The 25928-nt window shown below is 39.1% G+C and overlaps 1 protein-coding gene across 1 annotated transcript in view; it reads right to left on the bottom strand.

Moving 5' to 3' along the window:
* Positions 1-24862: 24862 nt before the first annotated feature.
* The window catches only part of TRPC6 (transient receptor potential cation channel subfamily C member 6), a gene marked incomplete at both ends in the record, with an annotated part of 78454 nt that continues 77388 nt past the window's right edge, over positions 24863-25928 (bottom strand). The window contains 2 exons of the mRNA XM_082277384.1: positions 24863-25014; positions 25810-25885. Of these exons, the coding sequence (XP_082133510.1) occupies positions 24863-25014; positions 25810-25885 (228 nt within the window). The remainder of the gene's footprint in view (positions 25015-25809; positions 25886-25928) is intronic.

The following is a 25928-nucleotide window of genomic DNA, read 5'->3' on the forward strand; positions in this document are numbered from 1 at the left end:
CTTTGGGAGGTGGGCAGGTGGGACAAACAGCCAACTGTTTTAGCCAGTGATAATTTAAGTACTAATTCTTGTCCAGTTTTTTTGCATAGTCACACAAAAATGCATTTCTGCTCCCTTTAGCTGCTTTCTCATTCCTAAGGCTCCCATAGACAGTTTTAAGAAAGACCAGACTTGTAGAGAGAGGTAATACTTGTACCTAAGCAATTCTCACAGCCAGTAAATACAGACAAGCAGTCACTCAAAGACTCCATCCGGCCTGAAACAGAAGGGGTGACTTTGACCCCAGCACCTTTTGGAAAAAGTTATTCTGACTTGAGACGAGCTATGGTAATCTCCTGAGTGCTCAGGCAGGCATCATGATTTGCTGTGGAGGGGAAGGCAAAGGGAAGACAATTTGTTGTCTTTGTTCATCTTCAGGGCTCAGAAAGAGAGAAAAATCATGGTAAAAGCAACCAATACCCACAAATAATTTTACAACATGCCACATGCAAAGTGATAACAGTAACAGGAGCTCGAGTCTCTAGATGCTTGTTCCTCCTCCTGACTCCACTTCTACAGTTTTGCTGGTCTATTTTAGTAGGAAGTAAACTGATTCACCAAAACAAGTTTGGGGATCCTTCTTTCAGCCAAGTGCAAAGGAAAAGGAGAACCCAGTCCATAAAATAAAATGACACAATAAAAATGTCATGGTTGTTCTAAACTAGAAATTATGAAGGGGAACAAGACATCAGGTAGAAAAATGTGCTGGCAGGGCTGAGTGCAGCTTAAGACCATTTTCCAAATGTGTGAGGCACAGAAGAAATGATAAAGCTAAAGTTTGCCAGAAAAAGGCAGTAATGAATAATGCCAAAAACCAAGAGGAAACACTCAGTAATTAATTGTGCCGTGGTCCTGGGAAGAAGCAGCTGTATGCCATTCTAGATGAAAAGGCACTTTCCCTTAGTGAAGGTGATAGCAGACAATATCTATTAAAATAGCATTCAAATGACTAGGTGTGTATATCTTCTTGTCTCCACTACTCCAAATGGCAGGTTATTCCAGCTTCCCACTGGTCTTATGATTGGAAACCTTCTTTTAATTTGAATCCCCCTTTTCTTTTTTGGTGAATTAATTGACACAAGAACCCATGGGTTCTTGTGTCAATATTGTCTTTCAGCTTTGCTTGTTTCCAAACTATATTTGTAAAACACAATAATGTGTTCCCTCAGTCCTTATACAATTGTATTCATAAATTAATCCCTTCTAGTTCCTGATCTGTGAAAGACTTTCTATTGTCTAAATCAGCTTCATGTTTCTTTCCAGTCAATAAAGATTCAATTTTCCTCAGCTATGACTTTTAGACTGGCACACAAATTTCAACAGATACTGAAAATTTCAAAATTTCATATGTTCTAGAATACCCTTTGATTTCTATGTCATCAAAGCACACAAATGATTCAGTAAAATGAATCCATGTAATATTCTAAAGTCCCTTCTATTCTACTCAAAATACTCCCAATTTTCAGCAATTTTTTCTGTGCTTGACCTTTTCATGCCCAAGTCTGTATTTTTCTTCCAGTAAATTTTCTTCCTCTTTGCAGAGTATTTCTTCCTGTCCTTCACATATTTATCTTCCTGTACATTGAAAAAACATTCAGGCTATTGATAAAAAAGATCCTAAAATAGCTCCTTCAAGGATTTTACCTTTAGCCCCTCCTAATCTTGCGACCTAACTGTGTGATGCCCAGACCACAATGTCTCCACTCCAGTTAGTTCTTGGTCATTTTCTAACCACTGATCTGATCTATATATTTTCCAGAATAGAGGTTTTGTGGCACTATATCATCTTGATTTTACGTAACATCACCAGGCTAGCAGATTTTGATGAAGAGGAGATTGCAACATTCTTCTCCCTTCCAATATTTCCTTCTGTTGACAGAAATAATAAAAAAACTCCAAGTGAGATCTAGTTTCAAATTTATTGTAATTAAGTCACTGTGAAACACTACCTTGTGATCTTTTAGCCCATGAAGGTAAATCAGTCAGGATTCCTCCAAAACAGAACTGGATCAGGAAATTTTGGAGAAATACAAACTAACAAAACATGATTTGATAAGAAATGTATTGCATATGCATGATCATGGGCATAAATCTACCCTCTCCCTGATGCTCATGTATCCATATTTGTTTAATTAAACACAGGATGGCATAGTGTGGTGTTATCTTTAAAAAATTTATAAATGAAAACCATTTTTTGGGAAGGAAACAACATTAACCTCCTTAGTGTAGTCACAGATGTGCAGTATACTTTAATTATATATTCAGTGACAGAAGTTTACTTGAGGAATACTTTATCAATTGGCTAAGCTTCGTAGACAACCAGCCTCAACTGGCTTGCAGAACTTTTAAATGTGAAAGCCTACAAGAGAACCAGGATAGGGTGACTTTGATGCATTTTTAAAACTAATATATCACATGAACACTGCAGTCCCCATATTTTCAGCACATGATAAAATACATCCTTTTTAAGCATTTGTCTTGGGTGGGCCAAGGTCAGAATAAAGCCCCTCCCTGGCAGCAGGATGTGTGGGGAATTCCACCCTTCTCACTCCACTGGAGCCAGGGAGTGGAGGTGCATTTGTGAAGGGTGGGAAAGGGCCCAGCTTTAAGCTGCTGCTCAGCTCAGTTTGCCAGAGCTGAGGCTGAAAAGAGCCATTTGGGGCCGTTGTTGTCTGTGAGGTGCCTGTGCTGCCCCAACAGAGCTGAGTTCAGGCTGAGGAGAGGGGTTAGTGAGTCAGGGTGACCCTGGTGAGTGGGGGCTGGAGAGAAGCTGGCCTCACACAGAGCAAAACCTAGAAAAGGCTCCCTTCATGTGCTTTAGTTCCTACTTCTTCAGCACTGATCCAGGGCTAGCTGGGGTCCAGCCATTTCTCTGTATCAGTTTGTTCCACATCTGCTGTGCAGAAATGATGATGTGGCTAGGCTCTGCTCTCATAACAAACACCATGTCCCTTGTGCTCCTATAAAATTGTTCTCTCTTTAAGCCTAGAATCTTCAATTACAGATCCACATGGTCTTTAAAGTCTCTTTTATTAGGCAATAAAATAAAAAATTTATTAGGATTACGCCACTGAGGAAAGATTCCCAGAAGATATGTTGTGAGAAGCAGTTAATAACCAAAGCAATTCCAGCAGTTTTTGCAGAGCAGCAAGCTATACTTTATCAAGTATTGCTCAGACTTGAACTGGCCTGCACACACTTGCAGCTGTGTTCACCAGGGTGGTTCTTGCCATTTCAGCAGGTAGGGACATGGCCAGCTGCACATAGGGACAAAGCCAGGATGCTGTGATAACAAACTTTCCAGTGAATTCCAGGTTGTCAGAGACATTCTCCTTTTTTCCCCTCCAGAGGAAGCGTTATTTGAAGGTTAAGAAAAATGCTTGAAATCTTTATGAGACTTAAGAAGGAGAATGTGGAAATCAAACTAGAGTTGTGGCTCATTAAATGCCACTGACTTTAAAATGCACATGTTCCCCTTATTCTGAATTTTCTGCCTGACTTTTCCTCTGCGCATCACTGTCAGCCAGAGGATGAGCTTTCTGAAGTGTCCATAGAGCACTGTCTTTGATCACTTGGCAATAAATTCAGAGATTATTGCCCAGCAATAATTTATATTACTAAAATGATATAAGCTAAGAAGCAGAGAATGACTTTCTTACAAGCTATTTTTTCATTTTCCCTTTGTTTTCTGTGATCAGTTATGCAATTGGACAGCAAATATTTACCCTTAAAAATGTTTTTCTTGAGCCACAGTAGGTTTATGAACTCCTAAAAATGCTGCAATGAAAGCTGTGAGGTACCTAAATTATCCTTATTTACACCCAACTTCATCCTTCTGCAGTGACAGAGACAGATATTGTTCAATGAAAGCCAGCAAGATGTTGTTTATCACAGTTTATCACATTGAGGTAAATGATTTACCCATCTGTGCTTTCTTTTCCTTTTTCCTGGTTGTTTTCTGCATGAAAATGATAAAACTACTTAAGCTTTTTCACATTCCTAAATTTGATTGTTTCATAAGATTCTAGATCTTTAAGTACTTTAATAATTAGGTTTAACTTCAGGTTTAGATGAAATTCTGTCTTAGGTGAATAGGCACATATTTTGTTGTTTGTCTGCTCAGTGACCAAGACACTGACCCATGAGCCCCAGGTGTTTTGTGTGGTCTTCCTTGGTAGCGGGAATTAAATAAAAAGTTCTCAGGTTGAAGAAGGGCTGAGTTAACTTGCTGGAGTCTTAGTTCCCACTGTAGACCTACAACTTACAATTTGGACCCTTCACCCCCATGCATGGAGATGTGAAAACAGAAGGCATCTGTTTTGATGGTGATCACACTTGTCTGGGAGGAAATATTTGTGGTTGGGAGAGATAATAGTGTCCTGCCTGGGCCCAAACCAGTCAGTCCATGGAGCAGATTATTTTTCTGCATTTCATCAAGACCCTGTAAAGACATGAGGAATGAAAACAGAGCCACTCCAATTTCCAGGGATTTTTTTAGAATATTTTCAATCTCAACCACTGATATCAAAACAAGTAATATATGGTTGGTTAATTGTTCTTGTTTGGCTGTCTATTGCTCTAATGTCAAGAATGAAGTCACTCTCTTGGATTGTTGTTTTGTAGATTCAGCTCTGGAAGGCACAAGTTATGTCACATTTATCTTTATCTAAAGATATTCATAGCCTGCAGCTTAAATTTTTGAATCCTGTAACTCTATTCAGAGACTAAGAAAGAGTTATATTTTTTCTGAGGCTGATCCATGCCAAAAGCCTGCTTTTGACACTTTTGTATTAATTAAAATCAGAAAAAGCTCCAATTTTTTTTCTTAGCATTATTTCAAGCATTGCAAATTCCTGACTGAAGTTTGCAGTCATGACAGGTGTAATGCTTCACAGTCCACTTCTGAGATTTCAAGCACCCTGCTGCTCTTTTTGTGAGTCTAACTTTCCTCTAAGAGCTTCTTAAGTAACTTTTATTGTAGCTGATCTGTATATATTTTTCTCTGGTTTCCAGAAAGCATGTCAAGCTAACCTAATCAGACATGAAACTGGATGCTTTGGAATAGCTTTCTGTGTTAGGGAGGTGTGCTAGAATTTTCAATAGGTATGGTTTCAGACTCTTTTGCCCTTGGATAAATGGAAGTGCTTTTTAACATGTGTGCAGTGCGCTGTGCCATTGGGGTAAGTGGTTATACAATATCTGCTGGTGTGTGCGCTTTTCTCTCTGTTATTACAGTAACTGAGCTCTTCACAAGCAGAGTACATTGTTCCTCAGAACGCCCTGGGGCTTTGAAGTATGAACTTCATCATATCTGTAGGGAATGAATGGAGAGGACAAATTAAGGGCTAAACCTTAGCGGTCCTTTGGGCTTGTAACACTGAGATGAACGAAATTTAGGGGAAGACCAAGCCTGGGGTATTCTCATCTCCAGGTCAGTCAGCCCTGAGGAAGAGTTAGACACTTGTGCAACTGATGTTTCACCTGGATAAAGATAACTAATGAAACAGCATGAATCTACCACAGAACATCTGTGCAACCAGGTAAGGGAAACTGTGAGCTATGAAACTATTTTTGCTTCTTTTTTCCCCCCACAGAACATGAGGGAACATGAGAAAAACACTTCCTCAAATCCTCATAAAGATTATAAAAAATTCACCAAGGTACCAGTGAATGATGATCAGAGAAAGACAAAAAGACAATAGACCACAGCCTGCTGCCGAATTAAGAATCCTCAGTGCTGGGTTGTAGGGGGCAAAACCCACCAAATTTGCTGCAAAGATTTTTTTCTCAACAGATACAAGACTGTGCTATATTTAGCTTTTCTTGCTTGACCTCATGCCTTAAATCACAGGTTATTTTCTGTGGCCATATTTCTATAGTCTGTTCTGCCAGGAAATTATCTAGGTTTGTAAAAAGCTAACCAGGTTAGAGAAGTAATAACTTAATAGGGCTACTGGCCTCAATTCAGCTTGCACAGAAGGGCAAAGCTGTTGAGAAGTACATGTAGAGACAAGTGTCTTATGCTGGTTCCCTTCAAGTCGAGCGGAATGGAGGGCACAGAGGAAAAGTGTAGAACACAATGGAATAATGGCTCTAAATATAGCTTCAAGGAGAGGCCAGGCCACACTGCAGGAGATTACAAAATGTATTTGAAGGAAATAATCTGTACCAGTACCTGCAGGAATATCGAGAAAGACAGCAAATGAAGTTAACTGGTGACATCAGTGGTAGGGAAGTCTCCAGTAGTCCCTCTCATGGTCACCAAGAGTGACTGGAAGGAGGCTCTGTGGCAGCTGGTTTGGCTCCCACACTGTTTCTGCATCCTCACCTCCCTCATCATCCAAAGCAGACGGAAAACACAGAAGATTGTACTACACCACTAAATTTGTGAAGACAGTCTTTCTTCTCTTTATCCCGGCAGAAAATAATATAAACAGGAAACTGCATTGGAAACTCCATGAAATTCTTCACTGCTGTTACTGTCAAGCATGAATTTCACAGGTATGCTCAGCTGCTGACGGAAGACCAAAAAGTCAGTCTGGTGATTTTAGGCACCAGGAAATCTCAGGCATTAGCCTAACAAAGGTTTATGATAAGAGTTTGAGTTGTCTAAGAAAGAGACTTGTAGATCAGCAAATTGTTTTGGGAAGGTGGATGGAGCTAGAACAGTTTTACAAATGAGGAAAGATCATTTGGAGAGTTTTTGTAATACAGTATTGTATGTACTTTTTAATTTACATACAAAAAATTGTATGTAATCATAAATGTTGTAAGTTTACCCCTACATTTCTACTGTGCTGCTAGAAATGTGAACTCAAGCTGCTTTTTAAAGAGAAGCCTTGAAGGATTTCAAAATTCATGATGCATTCCTGCAACAATGCATCTGAAAAACTCCACTTTGATTTTAGTGAAGTTACTCTGTGTGTAAATAACCACACCTCAGTGAGATAAGAGGTTCACAACCCTGCCCAAGACTTCACTTGGTTCCTCAGGAACTGTTGTGCATTTCCAACACAGAAAGAAGGCAGGAGTACATTCTCTTTAAAGCCAGGCAGAAGTTGTGAGAGCCTCAAGCAGCAGGTACCTGTGTTCAACACCATTCAAAACCACTGTGTAAATGTGTTCAAGCATCTGCTGTCCCTTTAACTTTGCACAAAACTTTGCACATCTCAGATGCTGCAACAGGAGCATGGTCATCAGCAGACCCTTCTTCAGGCAGCCAGAGCAGTGTTAGCTCACTCCAGCCTTGTAAGGGAATAGAGGAGTTCCTTGGGCGAGCTGGACAGCAGCGTCACCAGACCTCTCACAAAACTTGATTTATGCGCTGCAAGTTCTGAGCCTGACAACGTGAAGAAGAGCAGGCCCCAGCTGAAGTTAATGGTGTTACATCAGGGAATAGCTTTCCCTGGATTCAAGAAGGTCCTCAGGCATCAATTCTGAAAAAGAGCAGAGTATTCATTTCAGGATGGTCCTTTCCCAGAGTTGGCAGGGACTGCAGAGCCACTGGAAGGCAGGCTAAATACAGAATCGTATGTACAAATTAGAGAAATGGTCTGGGGAAAACTCCAAAGAGTATATAATTCAATTACAGTGTGAGCAGAAATCTACATTTGTTTGCAGAATCCTTTTGGAAGCAACTGAATAGATAGGAATTTTGCCAAAAAATTGTATCCAAGGGTTGTGGTAGATCAGGAATTAAATGAATGTCACCTGTGACATGCTCACAAGAAAAACACCAGTGTAATCCGAAGGTGAGCTTGTAAGACAAAATCATATTACAGCTCTGTTTTGTGTTGGCAGGGCCTCAGCTGGACAGCCACTACTATGGGGCATAAAAAAATTCAGAAGAAATTATCTTAAACGAGAGGTGTCTAAGAAGCATGACTTTCGAGGAAAAGAGTTGTTGTTTAGCTTGAAAGAATCGACTAAAATGACAGTTTTCCTCAAACACATAGGAGACTGTGGCAAAGAGGAAGAGAACAATCTGCTCTGACTCAGTGCTGGGACAGTATGGCCTGACAATGAAGCAAGAAAATTTCAGAGAGCTTTACAGACAGCTGAGCCTGTGGATGGGTTATGGTTGCCGTGGAGTCACCAGCAGCTGAGGTTTTAAAAGCAGACTGAGACAAGATATTTCCAAAACTCATCCCATGCCAGGATGAGGGGTGGACTTCCAGTCTATGGGTTTTTAAAGACAAGGCTGAGCCCTGGATGCTTTTGTTGACCCATAAATGCAGACACTATTTTAAAATACTTGTAAGTCTTTTTCTTTTGTATTACACTGTTTTAAGGCAAAGCTGATGAGCAGCACAGTACATAACAAATGTATGGGAGCCTGATCCCACTGGAGCAGAATTTAGTAGATATTAAAGATTTTTACCAGTTGTATTCCCACTGAACTCCTCAGAAAATTGTGGGTGTCCTTATATATTACACAGGAAAAGATAATGCCTATATTCACCCAGAGAGAAGCAAGAACTGGTAAGGATTCTGGAGGAGACCTGGAAATTGGAAATCAACATTTTACTCTAAATTCTTGCTTTCACATCTCTGCCCATAAAGCCCAAAGGAAACATGAACAGAAAACAAATTACAGACAGAGAAAATAACTCTCCCTCCTTCTGGCTTATGACTTCTCTGACCAGGTCTTGAGAGGGATTGCTGGTGCAGCTCCCAGTGATTCCCTCATCCTAGCCCCAGCAAATAGCTTGGAGCATCAAAACAACAGGAACAGAAAAAACATTGAAGAGTCTTTTTGGTTAACTTTTAACAGTGTTGCACTTCATTACGGATTCATCCTGTTTCATGGTTGCTTCTTGTGGTATTTTCCTATCCCTTTAAACTTCCACTTGTGAGAGACACAAGAAAGCATGAAATAAAACCATCACTAGATATTTTATAGCAGACAAGGGGGGAAAACAAGGTATTGTTTGTCTCATACCAACAAGAAACAGGCACAGGAACATTAGGTCTCTGCAATTTTCTATGTGAAACCCTGATAGTGATTTCCAGCTAGACAACAAACTCCTGTGCACACAGGGGGCAGGCCCACAGTGGCAACTTCATGTTGAGCTGGTCATGGTATCAAAGTATTTGTAGCTGGTGTGAGATACATCAGTATTGACACCTGCAGGAGCATGAACAATAGTTTTCCCTCTCTTTTGGGGGTGTTGGTCAATGTGACCTATCAGTGTGTGCTTGCACCCCATAAAGCCAACCACATCCTGGGCTGCATCAAAAGAAACGTGGCCAGCAGGGCAAGGGAGAAGATTCTGCCACTTTGCTCCGGTGAGATCTCACCTGCAGTGCTACATCCAGCTCTGGAGTCCTGAACATAAGAAAGACATGGACCTGTTGGAGTAAGTCCAAAGGAAGACCATGAAGATGACCAGAGAGCTGGAGCACCTCTCCAATGAAGCCAGGCTGAGAGAGTTGGGGTTGCTCAGCCTGGAAAGAGAAGGCTCCACTGAGGCCTTACAGAACCTTCCAGCACTTAAAGGGGGCTACAAGACCTTTACTGTGACGGTGATGAGAAACTGGAGCAGGTTGCCCAGAGGAATTGTGGATGCCCACCCCATGAAACGTTCTTGGCCAGGTTGGATGGAGCTTTAAGCAGCCTGGTCTAGTGGAGGAAGCTCCTGATCATGGCCCATAGCACGGGGGGGAATTTGAAAACAAAGTTTTGAAACCATTTCCATAAAAGCCATCACAGGTAGTTTAATTTATAAATACAGCTTTTACTGTGTGCTGGGAAAAGTTAACTCCCTGCATATTTATTCCCTAAATATATTTGATAACTTTGAGGGTCACTTACAGAATTTCTTTGAGCATGGCAAAGTGATGCTATGGATGTCAATGGGGAAAACTTTTAAAAGACATTTTAAGAAATCATAGGATTTGAGCTCCAGACAAGAAGAAAGATGCTCCCACTTGAATTTTCAGTTGCAATATATCTAGCGGTTCTTTTAGAGTAAGCTCAAAGTGTAACCTCTTCGGTACCCAAAATATAGACTCTGTGTCTGTTTTTGAAGAGTTAATGACATTTTTTCTGAAAACATCAATCATTTTATATCCTGTGGGTCTCAGTCAGTTTTAATAATATCTCCAACCACGAAAAAGCCAAAACGAAACAAAAAACCACAAAAACCCCACAACAAAAATACAAACAAACAAACAAATAAACTCAAAAGAGGATTTATTTTAACTGTAGATTTATTTTGCTCCTGGAATCTGGCCCTTCATTTCTGATTTATGGTGATGGATTGGAAGAAAAAAAAAGCTAGCATTCTGTTTGGGAGATTTAACCTATATTAAAAGCACATCGCCATTTCAGGTCTAGAAGATAGATATATTTTCCCAAACCTTTTCCTCAGAGAAGACTGAATTCATAGTTCATTTAGTTCACACTATGAAGAGCAAATGCCTGATTTTCCTGCTCTGGGTTAACGACAAAGTCAAAATTCTGCTATTTTGGCATTGACAACCATTGAGGTAAGTCCAGTGGTTTTTAATCAGAGTATCATGCCCTAGTATTTTGAGAGCAGTAGATATTTGATTACACTCAAAGGGTATATTTCCACATGCATATGTGCAACTATGTATATTTATATACAATTGAATGTAAAATTGTCCTTATACAAATATAGATGCCGATACATTTAAACAAATGACATTATATAGATACATGGATACAGAGAATGTATAAGATATGCTACTTATTTACAATATATTGTATATTTATTGCAAGTTCAAATTCCTAAATATACAAACAATGTAAAAAGAGGAGGAGGTTAAAAAGGAGGTTTGGAAAAAAGTAAACTTTTCACAACAAGGAATTTGATCTAATATAAAGTTTCTGACCCCTTCTATACAGAAGCAATAGGAAATAGTGCTAGCCAAGAGGAGAAAAAAAAAAGTTTCCTGTTGATACAAAGAGAGATAACAAACCTTCACTCTTCCATTTCTGCCTATACTATCCATTTTCAGGGAAAAAACATGCTCAGTGCTTCTAGAGCTTTGGCAGGTTGTCACTCCAGACCGTCCTTTGCCATTTTGGTGCTTTCTGAGGTCAGACTCTAGGAACTTTATGTAAAAGTCCAGTGAGTAATAATGTGAATGATAGTAGCACTACTTTTTTCATGAAAATATGCTTTTTTTTTTTGGTCCTCACATCCAGGAAATAGATCCAGAACATGGAAGTTTGGTGTAGCCATTTAGACGGCTTGGGAGCAGCCCATGGAGGGGCAATGGCAGCTTTGGTGTGGACAGTCCTGCGTGGACTCCCACAGGTATAGACTGCTCTGCTGGCAGTCCTGTTGGGCAGTAAGGACACACATATCCCTTCCCAACACACTCCTAATCCCATATGCCCCCTTTAATGACAGAAATCCGACAGCCATGAAAGCTGCAATGACAGCAGAAGTGGGTGGCAGCCCCATACCTTGGGCTACACTTCAAGTAGATAGAACTTACTGCTTCCTTTAAAAGTGAAAAGATATCTTGTCTTCCCCAGCAATGAAAGCCCTCTAATGCCCTTTATTTTGCTCATCACAAAACATTAGCACCAGACACACACAAGTCAGGTCTATCTCTTGGAGAAGAGTCTTGCTGTTTATAGCTGTGGGGAGTGATTTAGTGTTTCCTTATTGAGCACTGGTGTCAAGCAGAAAATACAGCAATAAGACATTCATGCCTTGATTTCCCTGAAAGGATATTTTTTTTTCCAAAATTCCATCAGGCAAAATGATTTGGACATTGTTTTCCAGTGGGAGGACATGTCCAAATCATATACTTGTTCCATACAACTTCCATCACTCAGGACTTGGAAAGCAGCTGTGCAGACCTTATTGTCTATGTGTCCTCCCCAAAAACCTATTAAAAACAAGAACATTTCCCAGCCATAAATAGTGAAATGCATTTACTCTGTTCTTCTGAGTCCTCCTTATATCCCATATAATTTCACAAACCTTTTTATCTGCAGTTAGGTACAAAACTCCTGGGGAAAGATAAGTCACAAAGTTTGCTCAAAGGTCACCTGCCTGCTTGTTGCTTTCTGAGCCACAGCATGCAGATTGCAGCACTGGCTTTAGTAAAAATTACTAATAAAAACAAAAGTGTTAAAACACTATACAGCAATAAATGGTTGGTTTTTTTCCAGGTAACAGCAAAATCTGTTACCTGGAAAAAAATCTGCTTATCTTCCAGCAGGCATAGAAAACCTACGGTCAATTTACTCACATCACTACTCTGCCTGCCAAGGCTTAAGAGCAAGGGAAGAAAATGAATAGACACAAGGCCGTCTCACGTAATCATCACTTTTCTGAAGAACAAAATCCAGTCACTGAAGTAATTCAACCCTCATGACCTTGCCAGGACTGAGATGTGCCAGCCCCAAAAGAAGAAACTAGATATAAGACAAATAAACATAAGTCACAAGGACAGTGACCATCAAAATGAGATTTCATATGTATAAATGAGGCAACAGCCAGTCAATTAGCAGGTGTAGGATGGTGAGGATGAGAAATATGAAAACACAGCCTGAAATATGAAAACACAGAACTGCAGTTTTCAGTGCTCACTCTTGCAGCAAGATCCCAGGAAATACATGCAGTCCAAAACCATGCAACATGTTCAAGTTGTGCCACCACTGTGGATTTCTGCAATGCCTCAAGATAGTGGGACGGGTGGCTGGAATGTTTTATTTTCTATAAGAAAAATGAAGACAGCCTCTAGGCTATTCTGAAATAAGAGGCATCTGTGAGCCAGTAAACAAGTCTAGCACAGGAGAGCCAAAAACATGGAGCTGAGGATTATATTCTCAATAAATATTCTCTGTAAAGCCAGAGCAGATGAGAACTGGGGTGAGGAGCACAAGCCAGGGGCATGTGCAGAGCTGAAAGGTACACTGGTCCTGGTCCTCACGCCTTCTCCCACTGGGCCAGCACAGATTTACAGCCTGCAGGGGTCAGAGGCCATGGCCTTGTCTGGTCCCTGAGCTGTGTTTGAACTCCAGGGCTGCTGGGTCAAATTCCATGTTCTATTTTCAAATATTACACATGCCCAAAGAGGCCATTTACTCAGAGGCTTCTCTCAGAAACTTCTGGCTCCATCCTGTGTGAGTGAGGAAAGTACAGCACAAGCCCTGTAAAAAGCTACACCACTGGCTGTCTGTCGGGTTTGGGAAATATTTTCATTAATGAAGAAATAATTAATTAAAACAGGCAATATAGTAAAGCATCTTCTTTTTTAAAAAAAAAAATAATAAATCTAATACAACTTCAGGAAGAAAAAAAGAAGGAATCAAAATATATTTCATATTTACCTACAACCTAATAAAGTTGACCCATGACATTTAAGATAAAAAAAAATCCAACTCATTTGACCTTCTGCTGTAAATCCAGAGCAGGTTCTCTGCTTCTCTCTCTCAGCTCTCCAGTGCCAAACAAGCTCTGTCAAACTCTCATCTCACAGCTGTTCCAAAATTAACATCAAGCATCAATGACCAAGGGTTTAATGGGAAAAAATGGTGCAAGGTAGGAAGCAAGAGAAAATAATTTGGAGTTGTTTTTCTAGAAAGAGGATAATGTGAAAGTAGGTGAAGTAGTTTTCATGCTTGAAATCTTATCCTGAGAAGTGACAGCAGATTTATTTTAAGACTTTAAAGCTCCCATCCTCAGGGATTTAAAACATTCATATTAAGTATACCTGAGATGTGACTTCTTTCAGAGCTTCATTTTGATGATATAGTATCTTTCTAAAGAATTGTTAAGGCAATTTTCAAGGCAGCTTTCTAACATTCCTGCATCAGATTAGAATAATAATGTTTTTCTGCTACATATAAGTGTTATATTCTGCAAGTCTCTAGACTTCCTAAATAGGGATAGGCCCTGGTTTTTTGCCTATACTGGTTTGTCTTTTTGGGGCTTTTGCTTGGCTGATTGTTACTTGGTTGTTTTCCCTGGCTGGAAAAACAAAATAAACAAATACTGTAAGTCTGCTGTGTTTAGATGAGAGAGAAGTGATTAATCATAGAAATAGAAGACATGCATAAAACCCAATAAATTTCACAAATTCACCAAGGGAAAAGTGAAATGGTGACATCTTAGAAGATTTCTTTCATCCATTCTGGAACACAAACTGGAGGCTTTGCAAACATGATCAGCCCAGGATCCCAAATAGTTGCTTTGATTAAATGTAGGTAACACTTTCAATTATGGAGGCTTGTAAGTGCATTTAAAGTTATCCACAATAATCAAAGAATTATGGAATTACAGTTTTGAGGGAAGTGCAGTAGATCACCCGGACCAGCCTCCTGGTCAAAGTAGATCTGAACCCTTTTAAGGTAGCTCAAATCTTTGTCCACTCAGTTTTTTAAAATCTGAAAAGATCAAGACTACATAGTGTCTGTGAGCAGCCTGTGTTTGAACATGTCCAGTAGGAAAATACTTTTCCTAGTATCTGACCCAGCTTTACTGTCTTGCACCTTGTGTCAATGGCCCCTTATTCTCGTCGTGTGGTTGAGATGTGTAACTGTGAATCTGAAATGATTTCCACAGCCCTGGAGTGGTTTTGCTGCCCTCATAGTTTCATTTGACCATCTGTTTTATAGGAAAGATTGTACAGGGATGCCCAATGCACTGTAAAAATCAGATAAGTCTGGTGTCTGCATGTCTTATAACACATATGTTATACACATATAATATGTATGTACTGTACAAACAGATGTGTAGTACATACAAGCATACACATGCATGTAATGTGTGTACATTTATATGTACACATGTTTAAGTATAGAGGAAAGCCTGTGTTTTTGTGCCACTCTGAGCCTTTTGCCAGCACTGCTCAGCGAGATGAGAGGGAAGGTTGGGCAGGACTCTGCACAGCCAGTCCAGCACCTGCTTTTTAAGCAAACCCAGGGCATTACTGCCCCAGCGTGGTTGATCATGCTCTTGCAAGTGCCTTGAAAATTGCAGGTCTAGAATTCAGTGAATTTTTTCTCACTTTGGTCCTTGAAGCCTTATCTCATCAGTACAAATTCACAGAGTTTTGATGTAATTTTCACTTTAGTTTGCCTGAACCTCAAATGATACGTGTGCTTTTAGACTAGGCAGCTCTGAAAGAGACATGCTGTGCTCTGTTCAAGAAACCATACACAAAAAAATACACTGCAAATTAATGCAATCACTTCAACACAGATTGTTTAGAACATTTGTTGGAAGTGGTGCCTGTCCTTATGATTTCCTGTGGTTTGGTCAACCAGCCTTCTCATGCCTGGACAGACCTCATGGAGGCATTAGCTCCAGTCACACTGCATTTTCCCACAGGCCCATATAACCCAAAGCATGTGCACTGAGAGGCTCTGGGCATCATTGCTGCCTTTAGATGGCTGCAATTCTCTCACCTGCATAGCTGATAAGGCTTTACTGTATCTGATTTATAGGCTTTCAGACCACTCTATTTATCCTGAGTGAGCCATATGAAGTCAAATGACAGTAATGTGGCCATTACCACAGTGATCTCAGGCCAGGGGAACATCATATTCCTGTGTCAGGTCCATAAACACTTTATCTAGGAATAATCTTGAATCTACCTTGAAGGTGTATGTGGGCTCAGTCTCCATGCCTGGCTTTTTCTTAATGTCTTCACCCAAACTATCTCAATGTGAGGCAGGTTTCAGCTGGCATTAAGGGATGGTGTTCATGCTGGCCAGGCAGGTTACAGGCACAATGCCAGGAAAACGAGCTCATGACTGCAGTGGTAGAGAGAGCCACCAGACCATCAGGGGCTCTTGGGTTTTATTTACAGTGATGCCCAGCCAGGACATCCATTGCATTCACCTGCTACTACAGCCTGAGGGTGTGGGTAAAATATGAACAGGCATACAGGGCTTGAATTCCATAGGGCTGCAACCTGCTGAAAGAGATTTAGATATATTGCAGTTGCTTACAGCCATTTGTAGTGCTAAAGATAACTTCCCCCAGCAGAAACTGGGCTTTTAAGGTCCTGTTTGTAATACTCAAATCCTTTTATAATGTAAACAAGAAATAAGAATGAGGACAGTGGTTCTGACTTCCAGAATTTGGTTTGCTCAGACAGGTGTGTTTCTTTTGTGTTTCGCCCTGGTTTTGTAGAAAGATTTCTGAAAACCTGATGCAGTACATTCTATTACTCATACCTTGATAAACGTGCTTCACAAAAATAGGTAGTTTATATCATAATCATTACTGAATCAATTAATCAATTTCCTAACTATTAATTCAAATGTCTGGCCACAGTATAGAGTTTATGTTGGCCAAGGCACTGCTGTGGGATAGTATTGTTTTCAAGCTCACTTGGAAGAGTTATTAAGAAAAAGGGTAGAAGGAATGTTGAAATACAATTGGAAAATAAAATATTGTTAAAATATTTGCTTTATTGGAAAGAGGGTGATACTCCTTGCATTTGCATACTCAGTGAAGACATTTACAGGGATGGACTTAGCAGAAGGCAGAGTTTAATGGGACTACTGCAGACAGTGAGTGTGCAGCAAGAGAGAATGTAATTCTCATAAACTGGAGAAAATGTGACTGAAATACTTCTGGACTACAGCAAATCTTCTCATTGATTCAGACAGCAGTTGTATTTATTTCGTATAGGACTAAAACCCCTAAATGTTGTTGCAACTTAGCTAAGTTGATGATGAGTTGCCAAAGTTTTCCTGTTGTTCATAGAGGGACACCCCCAACCACACATTTTTGTCAAAGGAGGAATTATGTGTTTAACTCTCCTGAGGTGTCTGATGGACCATAAACCTCAGAGTTGCTAGAAGCTGTCTTTCAGACAGTCCTTACTACTTCAGTTATTACTGGAACTATTTTTAGGTTCTGTTTTACAATTTTTGGGACTAGAAACTTACAATAGTCACTGAACTTTGTCATTAGAGATCCCAGGCTGGTTCTTGCTGGGCTCAGGGAACCTACCCACAGTCCTGCAGGGACTTCACTGTAACTCAACCCCCATTGTAACAGTTCACTCTGGTTCGCCCTTACCCATCAAGTCACCTAACTAAGAAATACTTCAGGTTTCATTTGAAGACTAACTTCTCCAGGTTGTTTTCACATTTGCTATTAGAGAGAATTTACTTTAGACAAACAGCTACAGGTCTGTACCACACAGGATAGCACGCATACAGATATTTTTCAGTCCCATTATAAAGTTAATTAAAATTGTCTAGGTATACAGGAAGGAAAATTCACCCTAAGTCACTGGAATGGATTAATGTGACAGTCTGCAAAGTCTAGGGTAACAGCTCTTCTAAAATGTATTCTGTGAATCGAAACACAATTTACCTGCCAGAAATTCCAGGCTCTCTTTGCTACAGTCTATTAAAAAAGATGGATACCTAACAGCATCTGTCATCATCTGACCTGCATCCTATGGTCTGCAGGTACAAAGAGAGCTTTACCTATTGCTGCATCAACTGATGGTATTCATCATGCATGGAAGAATCCCAGGATGACAAACTCTTGGCTAGGAGCTTTTGGCTATGCTAGAACACCACCATAAAATTTATGCACATTGAAAATGATGATTTGAAATAAATTTATTTTAGTTGGATTCCTGCCTAAACCAAGTATGTAAACCAATATACCTAAAAATAAACGGGTAACCTTAATAATTTACTTTTCAAAGAAGTGTTAGATGAAAGCAAGGGATAAGTAAACAGAAACAGTTTACTCGAAGGCATGTATATGTCAACTTTGCAGTGCCTAAGACGACTTCCAAATTTGTCAAGTTTTTTTTCCAGAAGGACTGGAATTATTTGCACCAGAGCTACTGCAGTACACTGACTGCAGTTCTGCAGCACAGGGACTCCTCTCTGTATAAAATCAACAAAACGAAACAAATGCATTTGAATTAATTTCAAGCAAGCCTGACAACAGGAGCATCTGTCAAAAAGCATTCTCATTCTTTTCAATTACGTGTAACTTTATTGTCTTATCAAGCTCCTAAGATAACCCCTAAGAACCATGGCATTCCACTACCCTGGGAGATGACACTGGAGCAGGGAAGTGAGGATACCTCACTGGAATCATCAACACATGTCCTGTCCCCAACACAATCTCCTTTCTATTAAATTTTGGCTGGTGATTAGAAAATTCATCTGCGTGAAATATAAATATCTTGGTGTTTTCCTACGGCAACAATTGAATTTGAAGTTTAGTGAATAATAATTCTGTTAAGCTGTTGAATCTACTGGAACTGCTGGATTTTAAAGACAAGCGTTATGAGGATTAATTTGTAATATTCACAAATTAGTTAAAATCTGAGTCTTACAAAAGTACTCCATTTGAAGCTGTGAAAACATGTGCAGAGAAGAGCACTTGGCATATTTTTATGTGCAACTGCCAGCAATTCTTGTTAGCTCAATACTTCATGCAGACCTCATGGCTGACCCAGTAAGGGGTTTACACATTCTCAAGATCTTGAACTACAATAGCTTGGGCCAAGGTTGTGCCTCCACTCAAAGCAAATATGTACCTCCAAAACAACATTCAGAGCTTCCAGAGAGTAGAATGGGAGCCTAGGTGGCTTACTGCAATGTGTGCTGTGGATATTTAATCAGAAGGGACATTCATGAGTGAATACAGGCTAACTTGCAAAATTAGAAGAACCACAGGTGCTTTGGGAATGATTTTGTCTTTATTTCTTTCCAGTCTGATACTGAGAAATATTTCTTGGTACAGCCAGGGCTTGTTTCGAACACTCTTGATGGTCAGTGGCCTCCTGTAGGGTAAAAGAGGAGCCTCTGCCAGGGGGCTGCAGCCACTGATACTGCTCTATCATGCAGTTTCGTTTCCTCAAATAAAGTGTGATGTCCACTTCACAGGGAAGAAACTCAGAGAATTCTTAAATGATGTTGACAGATTCAAGTACAAGGTCATTTCTAGAAGAAATATTTTCTTTTGACAAAGAGAATCACCAGAAACAGTCAGGAGAGACCATATGTGCTCTAGCACAGCCACATAAAGCAGTCTTGAATCTTTTACTACCAACGTGATTTGATAGAAACCTGATATTGTACCTTATCTTTTGTTCACCAGAAAGACTTGCTCATGTTGTATGTTTTTTTTAAAAAAATTACCGTGTCAGTGATATTTCTCCATTCAAAATCAGGATGTTGGGATCCAGCTGCAGAGCCTCAGTTTACCATTCGGAGATGGAGGGACTGAATAAATTGGGCTGAAGACAGGACAGACTCAGTGAGTGTTTCAATTGGAACTTTTAGAACTGCAGTTCTAAAAGAACAAACCCATAGTAGTGTCTTTTGCTGCCAAGACATTTACTCATGAAATCCCATGGGTGCTTCCTACTGAAGTTGATTACACTACCGGAGTTCGGGTAAAGTTACACAAAATCTCCTGTGGAAACAAGAAAATACTCCCTTTGAGAAAGAACTGAAGTTTTCTCTTCATAAATTACTCAAACTACTTATTTAAGCATGCTGACATCAATTAGTATAATTCTCTCCTGGCATAAATGAAGAAGCTGAAGAACAGAGATTTGAACTAGTTTCACAAGGGTCATAGGAAAGTAGATTTATTTGTATTTGAGAGTGAGTAGGTTTTGCATACAAACAAAAAGTTTTTGGACTGGTTGTCAGTTTATTTATGCCCTTTGCCCTGTGCAAACCTACTAGAATATACTTGCTGTTTATAAAGCACAGTTAAGTATCAAAATGGTATAAAAGTGTTCATATATAAAAGGGCATAAAAATATTGTTATTAACATTGATAATGATTTATCTGCTGCATTTTACTTGGCATACAATATGAACTGAATTTCTTCAATTACTTTGATCGGAAGTCCATTGAATAAAGGAGCAAAGCGTAAATGTCAAGGAGCTGAATCACAGAATATTCAAAAGCTTAAAACCAAATGCTACTAAAATACAGTTTCTTGTACAGAGAAAAGCACTGTACTTTTTGATCCCCAATGCACTGTCATATTAAGGATGGTGGCAAGAACAGAAAGAGGAACAGGAGACTTGGCTTTTTGCAACAACGAAAACAAGAGAACAAATGAAACATTTTGAGGTACTCATGGTAATATACACCAGAGAAGAACAGTCTATGGGATTCTCTGGACTTGTAAGAGCATGGAGTTGAAGGTACACACCTCAGCCTTGATTAACTTCTCTTTTGATATGAGCTTCTGAAGCACAAGTAGTTTTCCAAGCACAAACTTTGTGAATTCTATTTTCCACAAGCCAAATTAAAATTTAAGCAGTAACATAAGTGCTTAGAAAGATTATTCACACCAGGCAGTTTCTAACAAATTTTAAAAAGCATTAAATATTTACGTGACAAATTAGCAATTTACACTATAAGGACAATTTCTTCTGTTTTGCAAATGAGTATAGTTTCAGATTATGTGGTTTGTAATGTATTAATTATAATGTTCAGATACAAATTTCAAGCCTGAGGGAAATCTCTATGAAGAAAATGCAAGATTTTTTTGTACTAAACTGCATTTTGGGACACAGCAGTCATGAGAACACGTTCTTAGTAAATTACATGATACAGCTGCTATAGCTGAAGTACTGCCAAGATCAAGCTGTATATTTTAAGCTTTGAAGACACATTATTGAAAATATATGCTCACTCCAATGTACTAAAACATGGGATATAAACTTTTCTGTATCAAAAAGGTCCTGGTTTGTCAAGAATTTAGTTGCCTTGTGCCCAGTAACAAAGTTTTTCTCACGTTTGTGATAGATTTGGTTAATGGGAGGTTTTGTTTATGCCTACCCACAGTAACACTAACGAAGAAGGAAAAAATGAAATATTGGTGCAGAGTAAAGAAGAACCCTAATCATCAGTCATCCCTGGGGGTGGGCTGGATTCTTCTGAAGGCAAGTTAGAACCTGCCCCTTGCAGTGACTGTCCTCATCAGTTCAAGCACTTCCAAGGAGATGATCACGGGTGATGGTTCATGGCCCTGCAGTGTTCATGAGCTGCAGTGCTCGCTTCTGTCAAGCTGGGACTTCTCACACTTCAATAAAAATGTTGGTAACAGCTACAGTGGCTTCTTCAGAGTAACAGGAGAAAAATGGTCACTTCTACTATATGAGACGTCTGGGATACTTGTCTACCTTAAGATGACACAAAATCATGCCTTTGACCATTTCTATCCACTGAATACAAAGACCAGACAAGCTCAGTTGCATAAGTCTTCATGGCTGTCATCTAAAAGCAGATGAATCTGGAGATCCCACTTCTAAACCCACTAGCATTCATTGGCTTGGCCTGTCCATGCTCTAAAATATGGTGTAATGCAGCAGATTTTTATCTGGAATGTCAGAATTTTCATTTGAAATCCTGTAGCTCTTACTCAAGATCTGTCCCTGTAAATCTTGAGTACCTTAAGCTTGTATTGCACAATCGGCCTCTAATAAAATTTGTATTCCTCCACGATGTATAAAGCTTTCCCCAATACTTAGACATAATTCTGTTTAATCCAGAACAGTGTGAGAAAACTTTGGACAAACTATCGATATGGGGATTTTCTTACTTATTTTTCTTCTCTTCAGAAGTTCATAAGCCCTTCTATATCTCTTTGTGAAATACTTTTGGGTGAACAGAAAGGAGATTCTCTAAGGGATGATAAAATCTACTCACCGTATTTCATACTTTAAGAATTAGGGGGAAAATAATATATGAAGGCAATGCTTCATAGCAGGTCTGGTTTAGATGTAGAAGCTGCTGATACAGAAACTGTGAATTGCTGAGCTCAAGTAATCAACAAGATTTAAAGAAACAAGGAGGTAGCAAGACTATCTTGTTATCCTAATAAAGAACAAAAACATCTGGAAATACTTCCTCATCAAATTATGTTATTGTTTTATTAGAAACCAAAAGCAGAACTAAGTAAGATGAAAATTATCTGTTACTTCCTGCAGATGTTCTGAAATATCTAGCATCAAACACAGTCACAGGAGACAAAATACTTGGCCTTGAGTCCAGTTAAGTATGAAAGGACCCTTGTTTCCTCTTTGAAATGTTTTTTTGTATTAGTGTTGCTAGCAAATGAAAATTTTTTACCATATCAGTCTTCCAAGCAAGAGCAGCTGAACGTTCGCAGTGAAATACCAAAATATTCAGACAATGGATCACAAAGGCATTTTTAGTCTGGTACATTTAATTTTTTTAAATCAGAATATTTGGTATTGTGCTCATTTTAAATACTACATTGCTTGTCACACTACATTTGGCAATAGACCTCTTCAAATATATTTAACAAATTGTTCCATGAGTAATAACTACATATAAAATATCTTCAATGGTTAAAAAAATCCATATGTATTTTCTTCATGAAATACAATATATACATTACGATCTTATAGTTTTAAGGTACATCAAATTTTGGGCTTAAACAAATTCACAGTGTACATTTTACCTCTGTAATAAAAATCTTCCCTTTAAAAGTGCCTGGATCTCAAACTGTGTATATGTATTTCCTTTCACTGGGTTTATGGAGAGTGAAGGTTTACCATCAATGAGCACTACAGCAGATCCACACTGTGTATCACAATGACCAAAAATTAAGACTTCTGATTACTGAAAGTGAACATTGACTGTCCCTCTTACCTCAGATTCTGACCAACAGATTTTCCGAAGAGCTTCTCACAGATGGAAGATATGCTTCATGCAGCATGGTCTCTAACACAGACATTCAGTGGACCTGAACTAACTGCCCACTGTTTCAGAAAACCAAAATTCTCAGATGGAACTCCAATTCAGAGGCCAGTCCTGGCCAAGGGAGATGGCCAGGAACTATCCAGGAGCCAAAAGGCAGTGAAGTTACTGTCACACTGCCTTCCAGCCTGAGGTCACACCAGTTGCCTGTGCTCTACTACCTTTGAATCCTCACATTCCTTCTTTTCCCTCAGAGGGAGAAGCCTTAAAAGTTTCTAAACCCTGAGTTCATTACACCTGAGGCCCACAGGACACACATTGTCCCCCACACTATTTGTTGCTACACTTCCGTGCCAAGCACTTCCCCCACAGCATGACAAACACTCATGGGGCAGGCTGACCTCAGTCCCTCACCTCCACCTGTCTCAAAGTGATTTCAAAACCCATTCTAATATATGGGTTTTTTTCCCTGAAAATACGCAGTGATTCCATCAACAATTTTTTAAAAAGAACTACCAATAAATCCAGCTGGAAACTAATCTAAACCCATTAAAAATAATCTCCAGCCTAAAAGGCAGAGGCAGAAACATTCTAATACATTCCACAGTAAGTAAGTTTCACAAAGCTAATTTTAAAGCAGTTACTGACAAGCCTTTTTAAGTCTTAATACAATTCTTTTACAGGTGTGTTATACACCTTGATACCATGCTATAATTTTTCACAGCCCTTTCACTAATCTCAGAAAAGCTTAAAGAGAAGCAGACATGCCCAATGTAATGCATGTTCATAACACTTCCAGAATTAGTGACTGTCAAAAGAGAGAAACACAAATTACTGTATTAACCAAGGGGAAAATGACATGGAATTTATGCTGTTTCTATCTGGAAAGACAGAAATCAGCTGATTTTCCTGCACGGACATTGTCACACAACAAACAGACAGACACAGCATGGGATACCTCATCTCCAGTTTAACAGAAAGAAACTTTTAACTATTGCAGTGGGCAGGGTGGAAGTGTTGGAGCTTTCCTTCTCACAGGGAGTGAAGATTCTTCATTAAAAGAGCCCTAAAGAATACAGCACAAGAGCTGAGCTTTCACCAGTGGAAAAAAGGACATGGGATGCAAATCCGTAAAAGATGAGATTTCATGATTTTTTGGAACAAGATGCTTTTGTTTGCTATTGATAGGTCTGAAGAAAATTTAATGATTTAAACAGGTTCAACGGTTTAAATGGGAAACATGGTCCTCCATGCATGACATTCCCAGAATTCTAAAAGAGGTTTGCACCTAACATTTTTGTATCTTGCACCTCAAATAAAAATGTTACATTCAAACCCCTACCCTGCAGTTTGGGAGGTTCAGTTCAAGCTGAACGTAAAAGCTGGAGAACTTGGGAATTCTGAAACAGATTGGAACATCAATGGTTAACTATTTTGGATTAAAGAAGGTTTTCTTCCAGCCTCAGCAATAGCTTTTCGATGAACTTGGTGAAAAATATTTCTTTCTTAATGCATTAACTCTCATTGGAACCTAGGTATCTCAGGATAGTCCAGTGGTGACAGGGATCAGTAGGGAAAAGTACAACACAGTGCTCTGAGTGTCCTGATATCTACCTCTACATGGAAATGTTCATAAATTATTTTAATATCTTAGACATTTTTAAGAAAGGCAGTTAGCTTCTTTGAGCTTTTTTGCTAGTTGGGGATACTGGAAAAATTCAATAGCTTTTGAGATATATATATATGCCTGGAATTTTTCTCTTTTGCTTCAATAAAATATATGTAAGAATGCTTAAAAAACAAAATTTGCGAAAAATAAACAGTTAACAGAGGAGAAGTTTAGATCTATGCTTTTAATCTTTCATGACTGGGCTTATCAAGATTCCACTGGAGCTCTAAAAGAGGTAAACTAAATATTTAAATTATCTCAGATCTACTATTCTTCAGCAGGTAAAGAATAAATATTTTTACCGAAGTGGTATCTCCTCCCTGCTGTAGACCTAGAGGATTTGCCACTGTGTTTTTTCAATAAAGAATTGGAATGATTTAATTTCTGAATCTTTGTAGAAATGTGAGCTAGACTTGAAAACAGAAATATGGCTTTAAGTGAATTGTTAACATTCTGTTGCATCTCTTAAACATTTTGGTTATCTCTTGCTTTCTTCTTCCTTAGAGTCAATTGACAGTTTTTCTCCAAGTTTCCTTATAAGTTCTGCCAGATCTTCAGAATTCTGAGATTTTTCCTCAAGGAGTTCATACCGGAGACTCGAGATGTCCTGTTTAATTTCCTTCAGTTCACCTGCAACAGATTTTAAAAGATCACAATATTAAGAAACAAAAGAAAAAAACACCATATCCAAATGTCTTACAATTATCATGGGTTTTTTCTGTATTTCTTTGTTGAAAAGTAGATATTCTGCTGCCTGTTGGTGAATCATAGGGTGAATCTGTGTTGGAAGGGACCCACAATGATCAGAGTCCAACTCTTAAGTGAATGGCCCACACAGGGGTTAAATCCACAATCTTGATGTTATTAGCACCATGCTCTGACCAGCTGAGCTAACCTCCGTGGAATGGTGGCTTGGGGATAGGAATATGAAGATGCAGTTCACGAAAAATCAAACAAATCCGAAGGCAAAAGTGTGAGAGACCACATGAATTCACAAAACTCACACAATCTATGTAATGGAAGCTGCTGTTCTGCTGAAAGAGAGATCACAGAATCATAGAGTCACAGAATCATTTAGGTTGGAAAAGACCTCTAAGATCCCCGAATCCAATCATCAATCCAGCACCGCCCAGGCCACCAGATCCTTAAGGAACTAGGTGATCTTTAAGTGCCCTTCCAAACCAAACTATCCTGTGATTCTATTATTACTAGACGTAGAAGCACATTTTAAAGCTTGTCAGATCAGTGATAGTAGGGAGAGAAGAGACAGAAATCCCATTCCCTCTTCATCTCATGTTAATTTTACATCTTGCACTTGTAAACACGTCAAGTGGATTAAGTATTTTGCAAACATTTTTTTCAAGTGGCATATGAAACCACTTTACCTTGTTTTGATTCTGTGATGAAATTCATCAACATACTCACCTTCATTGACTTCATCACTTTCCTTATCTATCTGAGCTTTCAACACATATCTCTTAATAAGACGCTTCATTATTTTCTGCAGAGAAGAAAGAAAGAAAGAAAGAAAGAAAGAGTTTTCT

The sequence above is a fragment of the Coloeus monedula genome (assembly GCF_965178545.1).
Source record: "Coloeus monedula genome assembly, chromosome: 3".
NCBI classification, from domain to species: Eukaryota; Metazoa; Chordata; class Aves; order Passeriformes; family Corvidae; genus Coloeus; species Coloeus monedula.